At 44.9% G+C, this 13,933-nt stretch overlaps 1 protein-coding gene across 3 annotated transcripts in view; it reads right to left on the reverse strand.

The window, feature by feature from the left end:
* TMEM154 (transmembrane protein 154) overlaps window positions 1-13,933 on the reverse strand; it is a 46,941-nt gene that overhangs the window by 17,641 nt on the left and 15,367 nt on the right. For all 3 annotated transcript variants that reach the window (XM_059066699.2, XM_059066700.2, XM_059066701.2), the window contains exons 2-3: window positions 5,976-6,230; window positions 5,847-5,885 (exon numbers count right to left, since the gene is read on the reverse strand). In XM_059066699.2, the coding sequence (XP_058922682.1) occupies window positions 5,847-5,885; window positions 5,976-6,230 (294 nt within the window). The remainder of the gene's footprint in view (window positions 1-5,846; window positions 5,886-5,975; window positions 6,231-13,933) is intronic.

Here is a 13,933-nt window from a genome sequence, read left to right on the forward strand (position 1 = left end):
CTCTCTCTCCAAACCTTCATTCCCCTGCTTGTTCCCTCCGACCTCAGTCCTGTGCTAACTGAACACTAATCCACCAGAGTCAGATGACTAAAACTGCTGTTATCGATAACATCGTTAATGTGCTAAAATTGCTGCTGTAGATCTCATCATTAAAGCACAAACTCAGGTTGTTTCTCCAGGGCAAGTGGTGCTCACAGACCCCCAGCCATGGACCACCTCGTCAGAGAATCGTAAACCAGAAATGTCCTGACTCCTAGAATCACGATTAAGAAATGTCACAGAAGTGTCACAAGACGATGATTAATCGCAGCTTCTTTGTTCTTCTTTAAAAACACCGCTAACTCAATGATCAAGTTGGACTGGATCTGAGGCTTGTCTCCCACCCCCTTGCTTGGCGCCCTGCAATAAATCCTTCCTTTGCTGCAAACTCTGGCTTCCTTTGCTCTTTCAGAGCACCGCGGGCACTCGAGCCCTTTGCCCAGTTACATCAGCTTATACTCTTTCCTCAGAGACACCTCCCCTACCTCCTCTGTCTGAAGTAAGGCCCATCTTTCCTACTGCTTCCCAGCTCAGATCCTCGTGTGCTCCTTCACAGTGCCGGCCACAATTTGTCATTGATCAGTTTCTCTGTTTAACTCTTTTTTTTTTTTTTTTTTGCGGTATGCGGGCCTCTCACTGCTGTGGCCTCTCCCGTTGCGGAGCACAGGCTCCGGACGCGCAGGCTCAGCGGCCATGGCTCACGGGCTTAGTTGCTCCGCGGCATGTGGGATCTTCCCGGACCAGGTCAAGAACCCGTGTCCCCTGCATCGGCAGGCGGATGCTCAACCACTGCGCCACCAGGGAAGCCCTGTTTAACTCTTTTTTGTCTGTCACTCCCACTAGACCATAGCTGCCAAAGGGCGGGGATCATGTCTGCCTTGCTCATGGTGGCATCCCCCAGCCCTACCCCATCCAGCTTGCACGGTACCTGACAAACACCCCGTAAATATTTATTGACTAAAGGAATAGGTCTTAATCTGGATTGTCCAGCCCTGGGGTTAAATTCGTGCCCAGTGTTCTGGATTTAGCATTCTCATAATAGTGAAACTTCCAACAAGCCTGCTTTTTGTTGCTGTTAGTTGAGGCGAGTCAGGTAACAGTTTGCAACATGGCTCGAATGCTGACCAGACTCCAGATGAACACGGGCAAGAATTACAGCCCAGTGCTCAAACTCTGTTTTGTTTGGCGGGGGAACCAATGCACCCAGAGAAACAGGGCAATGATGGCCAGCGAGTGGATAGCACAGCCCCACTGCACCTTTTTTTTTTTTTTTTTTTGGTGGTACGCGGGCCTCTCACTGTTGTGGCCTCTCCCGTTGCGGAGCGCAGGCTCAGCTGCCGTGGATCACGGGCCCAGCCGCTCCGCGGCATGTGGGATCTTCCCGGACCGGGGCACGAACCCGTGTCCCCTGCATCGGCAGGCGGATTCTCAACCACTGCGCCACCAGGGAAGCCCCCACTGCACCTTTTGTGATGTGAAAACCACTGAGAAGCAAACCACTTTGCAGAGGTCCACCGAATAGTCAAATGGTCTCGATCCTTAGCCATCAGAGGCCTCCTTTGTCTGGCAGGCAGAGGTGCAGGTCCTCAGCAGGGGAACACAACCAGCAGGCACCTGGAACTGAGCTCCTGGCAGCCGGGAGCTGCTGTAATTTCCTGTGGGTTGGCAAGCTTTAATGGCACCGCTAACCCAGGAAAGTTGGGCACATATGTCAGTTTCATGCCATCACTGCTTCCCTTCGAGGGGATGTAGGTTGTGTCCTCCTGCCTCTCGGTAGGAATCTGAAGCTTCCTGCAGGTGCCTGACTCCTCAGACACTTAAATTGGGGAAAGGGGAGTATGTTCATCTCATTTTATATCCATGCATTTTTCATCTAAAATGTACAGGCGGGCTTCCCTGGTGGCGCAGTGGTTGAGAATCTGCCTGCCGACTCAGGGGACACGGGTTCGTGCCCCGGTCTGGGAAGATCCCACATGCCGTGGAGCAGCTGGGCCCGTGAGCCATGGCCACTGAGCCTGTGCGTCCGGAGCCTGTGCTCCGCAATGGGAGAGGCCACAACAGTGAGAGGCCCGCGTACCACAAAAAAAATAAAAATAAAAATAAAAAATAAAAAATAAATAAAATGTACAGGCTATTTCCTTAAGGGATTTTACTATAAATAAAGCCCCTATACAGCTGAACCTCCCTTACAGGTGAACCATAAAAATGCCCCTGTTTTGTCCCTCCCGCCTCCCCCTCCCTCTTTCCCTGCTTAATAACCCCTTACAGCCCCACTGTCGAAGGGGGGGGGGGATTTATCTTTCTAATCTGGGTGCCCGCGGGCTTCGCGGTGAGCCAAAGCTAGCCCTGCATGTGGGTGATAGAAAAGTTTAAAAACCCATTACAAAAGTGCTCCAGATGCACCAAACGTGAAGCTCCTGTAATCAGTATTCAAAGAGAGCAAAAAGCCTCCTGTGGCCTCGTCTCCCCTGCTCCACGGCCATTACCCCTGCCCCAGTCGCCATGGCAACGGGAAAACATCTGGGAGAGTGCCCCGGAGCCGAGCATGAAACTGGGAGGGAGACCAATTACCCGTCCTCAGCAGCGATCAGGCCCTGCCCGCTCCACTCCACCTGGCTTCAGTCTCTTTATTAATAGCCACCTACTCTTTCTGCACCGGGAGGCAGACGCAGGTCTCACACAACCCACGACCCGCACTTGAATCCATTTTCCCTCCCACAGCCCTGCCACTTCCTGTCGGCCTCCCCACTCCCTCCGCCTCCTTCAGTTCCCCCCTGACACCCACTTAGCCCCACTTAGCCCCCTGCCGGCTAGACTCCCTGGTGCACTTCACGGTAGGATTGCAGGGTTGGGGTGGGGATGGGGGACCCAGCAGGACACCGGCCCGCTTATCTGGTTTCTGTGCTGAGCAGTGAGTGAGTGAGTCTTTCTGGAGCTTGAGCGCAGCCAGGTGTCCTGTAGTTAAAGCCTGTTTAAAGGGATGCTTTACTGCCAGCTGTTTCCCCTGCAGCTCTTTCCCAGAGATGCAGCACATCAGGACACCTAATAAATGTTAAATAATAACAACTGCAAATCTAATGCCTGAAAGTCTAGGGAGAAGCACAATAGCACATTAAGTCACTACACAGCCTTCCCTTTCCTGGACAAGGAACGGACAGGCCCAAAGAAAAAAGGTAATTTCCAAACAGGTGAAGTGTTCTTTCTACAAATATTGGCCAAGTGCTCCCCAGTTGTCAAATTTAAAAACGTTTCTTGGTGTGGAAGAATACAGCAGGCTCTATTCACCTGAGGACAGAAATAATGTGTCTATTTCTAACCGGAGACATCACCCATGCCCTCCCACAAAACATTCCTTTGGGAACTTTCCAAGCAAAATGCTGGTCTGACCCAGTATGACAGTTTTATTTTTCCTGGAAAAAATAAATTTAAAATATATTTAAATCAACTTCCGTTAATTTAAATATATTCTCCTTTTATTGACTTGCATTATAATGCTAAATATGAATGGGGGGACTTCAGTGGGCAGTGGTTGTGAACCTTTTTGCTGTCAGTCTAAAGAGAGATTCATCAGTTAACCATCTGAATCTGTATTAAAGGAGTGGCAAGTAAAAGAAGATATTCCAATAAAGTGCTCCTTACCAAAAACCTTGGTGATAAGCAGTTGCTTTGAAATTCTAAGTTTTCCATTTATGTTTTCTTAAAGTGAGGCATACTTAAAGTAAAAACGATATGCCAATTTGTATTAAGAATAATGTGCAAATTTACTTTGACCTCTGAGAATAAGTATTCTCTAAAAAGTTCTCACATTCTTTCATCAACTCATTCCTGCAACACATTTATTGAGCAGCTAATATATGTGTTGGGCTAGGCATTCTGTTAGATAAAAGGGATAATAATAATTAGCTGACACAATATGCTGGGTACTGTTTTTTCTTAAGTGCTTTAGATAGATGAATCCACTTAATTCACGCAACAACTCTATGAGGTAGGTGCTGAGTTTGCCCATTTGACAGATGAGGAAACTGAAGCAGAGGTCATAGAGCTAGAAAAGGCAAAAGCCAACTAGGCAGAATATTCCAAAGTCTGTCCTCGCCACACTATTCAACAAGATAAATAAGACAAGTTCTTAGTTCTCTTGGACCTTAAAGAGAACATAACCTAGTAAGAAAGAGAGACCAAAAAAAGGCAAGTCACCAACTTATGCCAATACTCTGTACAATAAGTGTGAACAGTCAAGAGGTGGTGATTAATTTTGCCTGGGGTGTGATTACTCAACTCTTCATAAAAACTTTAGAACTGGGCATTGAAGAAGGGGGTGGCAGTTTGCCAAGCAACCAAGAAGGAAATTCCAGACAGAAGACACAGCATCAATCAGGCATGGAGGCATCAGGAAAGGGAGCAGCAGATACTGCCCGGACCATGTCTGAGGTCAGTTCTCACTTGTGAATGGCTTTTGAATTTTGAGATTCTCCAAATAAAGTACAGTGAAAAGTCCCCTTCTGGATTTAGAGCCTCAGAGCATGACCATTTGTCTAGTCAACCCTGACCTCTCCCTGACCCCATGACTCCGTTAGGTAAGATCAGCTATAGGCTAGGGTTTGGGCAGGAAATTCTTACCTTCCCTACTTAAAAAAAAAAAAAAAAAAAAAAAAAAAAAAAAAAAAAAACGGGTCCAGGCAGCTCTGTGTGCTTTTTCTCTCTCTCTAGCTTACAAAGGAGCTCCCACGTGATGACTGTTATTAGGTCACCCTGAAATTGCAAGCAGTGGAGAAACATATGTATCTTCTACTTTCTTGGAATCTATTACCCTGCCATGAAAGGTAATGCTCTTCTCTGCTTCCTTCCCAGCTCACATTTGCCCTACCTGCCAACATAATGGAAAATGACCTTTTACAGCTCCAGGAGAGCTTAAAGCCTCTCCAGGTACAAGGATGGTGAGGGGGCCCGCAGGCCAAGGGCATGATCTCAAAGCCAGAGGTGCCCGCCCTGTTAGTGGATGTGAAATACACAGAGTGAGTTTTGTATGCACATATAAATATGTATCTTATCACCCTTGAGTGATTTTTGGAATCCCTAAAGGCTTCAACTTGAAAATCTAATTGGAGTCACTTTTACCAGCACAAGCCAAAAGAAACCAAGTCTGCTTTGGACTCAGAACTATCCCAACACCTAGTATGTGATAGTCCTGGCATTGGAAGTGCATTCTCGCAGAGTGTATCTCTGACTCCGGGAATGTTCTATCAGATTAGTTTTCCATTGATTATAGTCATCTTTAGCCAATCAGGGATTTCATTCTAAAAGTTAGCGTAGCTTTAATAGGAATAAAAACCATGCTTCACCCAGGCCTTTTCTAGATTAAATGAGGATGGGGCATGGGGGAGAAAACAGTATCTGTGACACAGCACAGATGGAAGAACCCTCTTCCTGGGGCGATGAGCCCAAGGACTCCAGCCTTCCCGCCCTGCCCTCAATCTGACCACAGCTTCATCAGCCTCACCCTTTCCTCCAATGGTCGGGAAATGTTACGTTGACCTATTGGCCACAATTACACAGGGCCCTCATCTAGATTAGATACAGAGATGGCAGCTGTGTATTTTAATTTTCAATTTAGGCTGAAAGCATTCTCTCTCTCTCTTTTTTTTTTTTTTAAATAGGAAGGAATATGGCATTTCTAAACTCTGGAAAACTTCATAGAAACAAGTCATTTGTCACGTATTATTTTATGTAGTTGCTTCACTTAAAAACCTCTCGGTTTCTTTTCCCACACCATCCCAACTCCAGGCAGGTGTTAGGATAATAATACTTACGTGTCTGGAAAGCACCCTGAGATCCTTGGCTAGAGGGCTCTGTGTGGAAGCAAAAAGTATTGTGTTTTATCAGTTATTCATTAACATATGAAGCAGTTGTCTGGAAATGGGAACAGGAAAAATATTTACCTTGTTTATTCCTTTTTCTTTTATGGTATATTACAAAGAGTATCACGGGTAAAAGGACGGCCAATAAAATCAATGGGATCGACACCATTAATATAAACTGTAATTGGCCTGCATCTTCATCAATAAGGGTAGAACTCATACTGACAGTGGGTATTTCTGTGGTCACTGCAGCAAATGTGCTTGGAGCCATAGCCTTTTCATCCGGGCGCTCCAGGTCTGTGGGCATTTCTCCTGACTGTTCTATTTCCTCCATTTCTGTGGGAATACACACAAAATTGAGATTGTCATGGAGGCAAAGTTAGTATGGTATATTTTCAATGATTTGAAATTTATCCTACATGCGTCCAGTGATAAACTTGATCCACTGGCTTTGGTCTTCCAGTTCAGTGTGACACAGAATACTATTGATGGAACATAAATGGAGCTCAACCCGGGAGTATATTGAACACGGATCAGAGCCCAGAGATAAACTTCCCACAAAGGCAGGCAGTTTAGACGCACTTAAGCCAAGGGACTTGAGAAGCTTTGCTGTGTCAAGGGCGATATTCCAGGATATCCTATAGGGTATTTTATAACATTTCTGAATAAATCTAAATTCCTTTTTACCGAGAGTTAAGCACTTACCACGTAACACTTTTAGTAAAAAGATTGCACTATGTCCTAATTTTTTTTTTTTTTAATAAAAGGTTACCTACCAATGCAAAAGAATTCTTTGAAATCAGGGTGACTGATCAGATGTCAGTGTCAGGCCTCAGTTCTGCAGAGAACTAAGTCACCTCTGAAATGATCCTACAGAAATCCTCCTGGACTCTAAATAAAAATATAATGTGTATCTCATTTGTAAAGTGAAATTCTCAAGGGGACGTTCCCTTAGAAACTAAGGAAACTGCACCAATATTTAAATGTATTGAATAACATGCATCTTTAGAACTTTCCCTATTAATAAGCTATACGCAGGTTTATTCTGTTGGGACTTCAGATTGTGTTCGAAAACATCCGTGGTTCATCACGGGATAGGAAAAGACTAGTAGCTAGATGATTATTTGAAAAATCTTTCCTCACCTGGCTCTGTAGTAACCATGGCCAGGAGAGCCCAGGTTTTCTTCCCATCGTGGTACAGCGTTTGCCTATCATTCAGGTGGTGTCCAATGAGAAAACCAGCATAGGAGCTGAGGCTACAGACAACTTATCCAATGGGATAATTTATGTGAAGGTTCTTTCTAAGGTGAAAGTTACTCTGCAAAGGAAGATGTCCACTTCCTGAAGCCATGTTCAGGCATGTTAGGCCACCACCCAGAGGGTGGCCGACTGGGCACGGCAGGGTCAGTTCAGTCCTTACCTCTCCACATGACTGCATGACAATGATTTATAAAAGTATTCCTCTGATCACAGTCTAGCTTTTCAGTTATATAAACACTTCAATTTCTCCAAAGACCAGGGGATCCACTTGGTAATCACATCTGTCAATGCCACCCCAAATCCTCAGAATCAATTACAAACTGCAGAGTCTAAGTAACTGGTGCTCTTCTCGTGTATATACTGAAAGCAGGATTTTAAAATATCTACCACTTATTGACCTCTGCCTTCAGGGTTAAGTGACTTTGCCCTATATTTATGTCTTTGAAATAAGGTAAGTCAACAACATATTCACACATTTATTAAAAGCTTTGATATATCATGTCTCACCCTGGACCAGGAAAAGATATTTGTCCACCAGGACAATCTCCTCCTTAAAATCCCCCTGCTTGCAGAACTACTGGGACCAAACAGCATTCTTCACTGGTAACCCAGGCCAGCAAAGACTGGATACATTTAGGGGGGGACAGGTGGGCAATGGCCCACACACAAATGCAGTTGGTGACAATGGCCCTATTCCCTGAAGTCAGTGCTGATGGACCTTCCTCCAATAACCAGACCTCCTTTTTATTTCTTCTGTTTATTTACTTCTGCTACTGCTATAGCTACTGCTATGATTTCAAGTTACCCTTTCAGATAATTTACTAAGAGCCAAGCCCTGTGCTCTGCCTTGTACCCAGATTATCTCATTTTGTCCCCACCATTTTTTCAGATAGAAACTGAGCAGGGAGCTTATACAACTAGCACACAACCACAAAGCTATCACAGGGGAGTGAGGATTTAAACCCAGGAGGGATGATTGCAGAACCCAAGCTTGGAACCTCACACAGTATTTTCCTTCCCATGAGGCAGGAATGGAATGATTACGAATCATGAAGTGGTAACCAAGAGAGGGAAACTTGTGTTCTTCTCCCTCAGCCTACAGGAAGGTGGATTTCTGGCACAAAGGCAATGAGGGGCTCTCACTGGACTCTTGCTAAGCTCCTCAGCCCAGGCAGCTGTGAGCAGAGCTGCCCAGAACAACAGGATCTTTCCAGCCTCTCCACGGAAGGCAAACAATTTCCCAGTAGAACACTCAGAGCTCTGAGTCACACTTGACCTGTTGCCCCAGAAGAAGAGAAAATGGGAAAGGAAATAAGCTAGCAAGAATAATGAGGGTGTTTGGACAATCAGGCATGAAAGAGAAATGGAGAGAAGCACACAGATGGTCCTGTGTTGTGCACATTTATTTCTCAGCACAAGGGACAATGCTGGTCACAGGTGGCTCTCGGTGGCATTTTGGAGTGAAAAAGACTGGAAATTTTCTCCACAATATCCCTCTTACACACACCCTCACGTATGTTTTCCATGTTAACCATCATTTACTCTCTGATTCTCTAGTGACTATTTAAATAAATGAGAGTCAAGGGTTCTCTGTGTGTGTTTTATTTTTCTTTATTCTGCAAGCCTTCATCTCCAGACACTCCTGTGACATCCTTCCTCACATCCCTCCCTTCCCAAACAAGTCCATAATAGCTCCAGATAACAAATAACAGTCATTTATCAGATGCTGATAGCATATGCTAGGTAACTAGGATAAACATGCACCATCTAAATATCTTCACAACAAGTTCATTGTTCACAATACAAATAAAGAAACTGAGTCTCAAATTTCTCGCCCTGTGGTACAACCCTGATATTTACACTGTCCGCTCTACTGATACATAGAGTTCTTTTTAAATTTTATTGAAGTACAGTTGATTTGCAATGTTGTTCATTTCTGCTGTACAGCAAAGTGACTCAGATATATATATATATATACACACACACACACACACACACACACATAATATATATATTCTTTTCCATTATGGTTTATCACAGGATATTCAGTATAGTTCCTTGTGCTATACAGTGACCTGGGAAGAGCCTCTCTCGACCCTCCCTTTCCTTTTGTTGTTTATTCATCCTATATATAATAGTTTGCATCTGCTAATCCCAAGATCCCAATACTTCCCTCTCCCACTCTCCTCCCCCTTGGCAAACACAAGTCTGTTCTCTATGTCTGTGAGTCTGTCTCTGTTTTGTAGATAAGTCCATTTGGGCCGTATTTTAGATTCCACATATAAGTGATATCATGTTATATTTGTCTTTTTCTGACTTATTTCACTGAATGTGATAATCTCTACGTCCATCTATGTTGCTGCAAATGGCATTTCATTCTTTTTTATGGCTGAGTAGTATTCCATTGTATATATATGCCACATCATCTTTATCTATTCATCTGTTGATGGACGTCGAGGTTGCTTCCATATCTTGGCTATTGTGAATAGTGCTTCTGTGAACATAGGGGTGCATGTGATATGTAGGGTTTTGAAGCTGTGTTCTCTTGAGCATAGGTGCCAGTGACGGTGAGGGTTCTAGTCACTTAGTGGTTATGGAAATTTGGGCTCAATGTTCTAATCTGTACAACTAAGGAACGAGATTCAAGATCCCATCTATTTCCACATCTCTATGTTGATTCTAAGGCATTTATCTTGTTTTTAATTAGACTTTTTGAACAGGCACTACACACATGGCACTAAGCTCAGAGAGGACATTTCACTACACCCTTTCCCCAGCCACTCAGTTTTCCTCCCCAGAGGTAACCACCGTTTCTGCCAGAAAACTCTCTGCATGTACAAGTGTAAGTATCATTTCCTATTTCCTTTTTTAACGCAAATGGTAGCAAAATTTATATACTGTGTTTCCCCTTGCTTTTCTCACTTAAAATTAGATCTTGAAGATTATTCCTTGTCTGTATACGGAGAGCTGCCTTTTCCTTCCATTATTTGTATATATCACAACCTATTCCTATTGATGGGGACTTAGGTTATTTCTTTTGTATTTGTCTTTGTAGGTTATTTCTTTTGTGTTTTCCATGATGCTGCCCCAATCGCCCCTGCACACCTGTCAGCTTGCACATCTGCAGTGAATCTCCAGACTGAGGAGAGGAGGTGGGGTGCAGCACCGAACTGCTCTTGGCGGGGGGGGGGGGGGGGGGTCTGCCCTCACAACTGCTCCAAGACAACTCCAGCCAGTCCCTGCACAATGAGAATTGGCAGAAACGAAGTTGGAGTAAGGGCTGGGTACGCAGGGGGTCTGTGATGGAAAAGTTGAAAATGTTGGGGATCAGCCCAGGAGTTTGTGCCAAGAGCATCAAATGTCATCAGAGGGGGAGCCGGAAATCCAGGGCGGGCCAAGCATCTCTAACCAGGAGTGAGTCGCCAAGGGGACAGGAATCCCAGCTGTGAAAATGCTGCGTGTTCCACAAAGGCCCACGCTCATGCCTGGCGTTGGTAGTTTGCTATTTCCTCTGTCCTCTGCCCACTCTGTTTCACCATCTCTAGACTGATCTATTCTCTGTTGCCCGGGAGACTGATCTGTTCGGTATAACTTCTTCATTTTGTCTTCTTATCTAAATGTGAACATATTTCATGGGAAAAGGGGTGCAGCCAGTGGTTGGGGGGGTGGCAAAACTGAAGAAGCTGCAGAAATAGAGAGAGGACCAAGCGTGAGAGTGGAGAGAGGGGCAGCAGCCAGCGAAGTGCACAAGAGAAGAGGAGAAGAAAGAAGGAGGACCATCGTTGAAAGTAGGAGGGCTGTGTGAAGGGCTGCGGGCGTGGGTTTGAACCCCACCTGCAGTGGTGGAGGGGCTTGAGGGCGGGTCTGCCGGGACCCCTCTTCCCTCCAGGGGCCTTCGTCACGCTCTCTCCAGTGAGCCCAGTGCAAACCTTCCGGGGTTCTCCCTTTCACGTTCTCTCTCTCTGCTCAGATAATGGAGCATTAATAGGAGATCATGGGAGTGGTCATGTGAGCGATGAAATTAAGCTGCAATACTTCCCTTTACTTTTTTTTTTTTTTTTTTTTTTTTTTTTTTTTCTTTTTTTTGTGATACGCGGGCCTGTCACTGCTGTGGCCTCTCCCGTTGCGGAGCACAGGCTCCGGACGCGCAGGCCTAGCGGCCATGGCTCACGGGCTTAGTTGCTCCGCGGCATGTGGGATCTTCCCGGACCAGGGCACAAACCCGTGACCCCTGCATCGGCAGGCGGATTCTCAACCACTGCGCCACCAGGGAAGCCCTTCCCTTTACTTTTAATCCTAAAATCCTAAAATGGCCAGATAATTAACTGCACAGTGTAGAGAGTCACTTAGAAACGACTATTGACAATATCCATGCAAACACAGCTGGGCTGCGTATTTCACACATCTGGCGGGGACCCTGGGAGGGATCCTCATAAGTGGGAAAAGAGGGGAAATGCTTGAGGTGAGCCTGGCAGCCCAGCAACCGGGTGGGCACCTCGCCCCTTTGGCACCACTCCGAGCATTGTCCCCCAGTGGAAGTGACTCTGCTTCTTGGTGAAGCAAACTAGCTGACTTCTCTTTTTGAAAATGGAACAAATGTGCGACCAAGCTCTAGTTCTGAAAGTTAAAATAAAAGTCTTATATAGCAACTTCAAGGTTGCCACACTGATATTACAATGTAAAATAAAACAATGAGGAGAGAATGTTATTAAACTCAGAACATCGGGAAGCATGTTGGACCTCCATTCTTTCACTTGTTATGTCGACTCCATACACAGATGGTTGAAACCATCTTATAATTCAGGTAGTGAAATGAAGAAAACACGGCAGGTGTCAGGTATTCAAATGCTGTCCTGCTCGGTGGAGAAACTGGATTTAATATGGATTTCAAGATGCTCAAGAAACCAAACCCAAGAAGCCTGCCCACTTTCCATTCTCCCGTACCTCTGTCTACAGCAAAGAGTCAGATTCATGTTAGAAGGAAGAGGTCAAACCAAACCATGAAGTCCTCCAGTGCTTCTCAGCCTTGGCGGTGCATGAGAGTCACCTGGGGCCCTTTCAAGCCTCGCAATGCCCAGGGCACACACCCAAACCATTACATCCGAATACCTGGGGTGAACCCAGGCCTCGGTATCTTTTATAGAGTCCAGTGTGCAGCCAAGGTTGAGAACCAGGGCTCCAGACCCTGCCGACTCCTGGCCCTCCCCTGTCTACCCCTCTTTCTCTCTGTTCCTTCTTGGTGAACTGGAGGAGAATCAGGCCAGGGATTTGGATCCCAGCTCCCAGCAGCTGCCTGCTCTAGCACAAGAACACAATCGTTTAAAAATCATCACTGAAGCCTTGAACCCCCGAGAGCCTCTGGCCGGGATATATTGAGAGAGAGCTGTGACAGTCGTGCCTTATTATTCGAATAAGTTTGAATAACAGACTTATTAATAACAGAGATTGTGCTGGAACTTAAAAACCACATCTCAGCAAAGGTCCCTGCTGGCAGAGCGGCTTGGAGGTCCACCTACATTAGGGTGTTCCAGAATCATCAGGAGGGCTCCTCCCACACACATGACTGGGCGCCACCCCCAGAGCTTCTGATTTAGCAGGTCTGGGATGAGGCCAAGAACTTTCACTTCTAACAAAATGCTGATGATGCTGGTCTGGGGGCCATACCTAGAGAACCATGGGTTTGAGTGGCCCAAATAATCTCATGGAGTTGTGTTTAATTATCAGTCATACCTATGGCTGTTCACGGCACTTACTGTGCACCAGCATCACCTGGTTTTTTAAGCTCCACCTAAATCAGTTCCTTGAGGGCATCTGAGGTTGTGGCCCTGAGCAACGGAATGTTTTTAAAACTCCCTAGATGAGTCCATTAAGTATTTATGCTGGGTCGAAAATTACTGAGTCAAATCATAATTCAATTGACTTTAATTTGCTGTTATTCATGAAGATAGTCCTATTAGCTTTAAAGATGACTGGAGAATCCTACACAGAAAGAAGCCTTTGGGAGCAAAATTAATAAGGTGTATTTTGGCATTGAAATTGGAAGGAAAGAGTAAAACTGTCACTATTTGCAGATCACATGATACTTTATATAGAAAACCCTAAAGTCTCCACCCCCAGACTATTAGAACTCATAAATGAATTCAGCAAAGTTGCAGGATACAAGATTAATATACAGAAATCTGTTACATTTCTATACATTAATAATGAACTATCAGAAAGAGAAAGTTTTTTAAAATGCTGTTTAAAATTGCATCAGAAAGAAGAAAATATCTCAGAATAAACTTAACCAAGGAGGTGAAAGACCTATACTCTGAAAACTATAAAACTTTGATGAAGGAAATTGAAGATGATACAAAGAAATGGAAAGATACCCCATGCTCTTGGATTGGAAGAATCAATACTGCCTAAAACAATCTACAGGTTTAATGCAATCCCTCTCAAAATACCCATGACATTTTTCACAGAACTAGAACAACTAATCGTACAATTCGTATGGAACCATAAAAGACCCAGAATTGCCAAAGCAATCCTGAAGAAAAAGAACAAAGCTGGAAGCATAACCCTCCCAGACTTCAGACTATACTACAAAGCCAGAATAATAGAAACATGGTATTGGAACAAAAACAGACACATAGATCAGTGGAAGAGAATAGAGAACCTAGAAATAAACCCAGGCACCTATGGTCAATTAATCTATGAGGAGACAAGAATATACAATGGAGAAAAGACAGTCTCTTCAATAAATGGTGCTGGGAAAACTGGACAGCTACATGTAAAAG

Source organism: Kogia breviceps, chromosome 6 (assembly GCF_026419965.1).
Source record: "Kogia breviceps isolate mKogBre1 chromosome 6, mKogBre1 haplotype 1, whole genome shotgun sequence".
Taxonomy (NCBI): Eukaryota; Metazoa; Chordata; class Mammalia; order Artiodactyla; family Physeteridae; genus Kogia; species Kogia breviceps.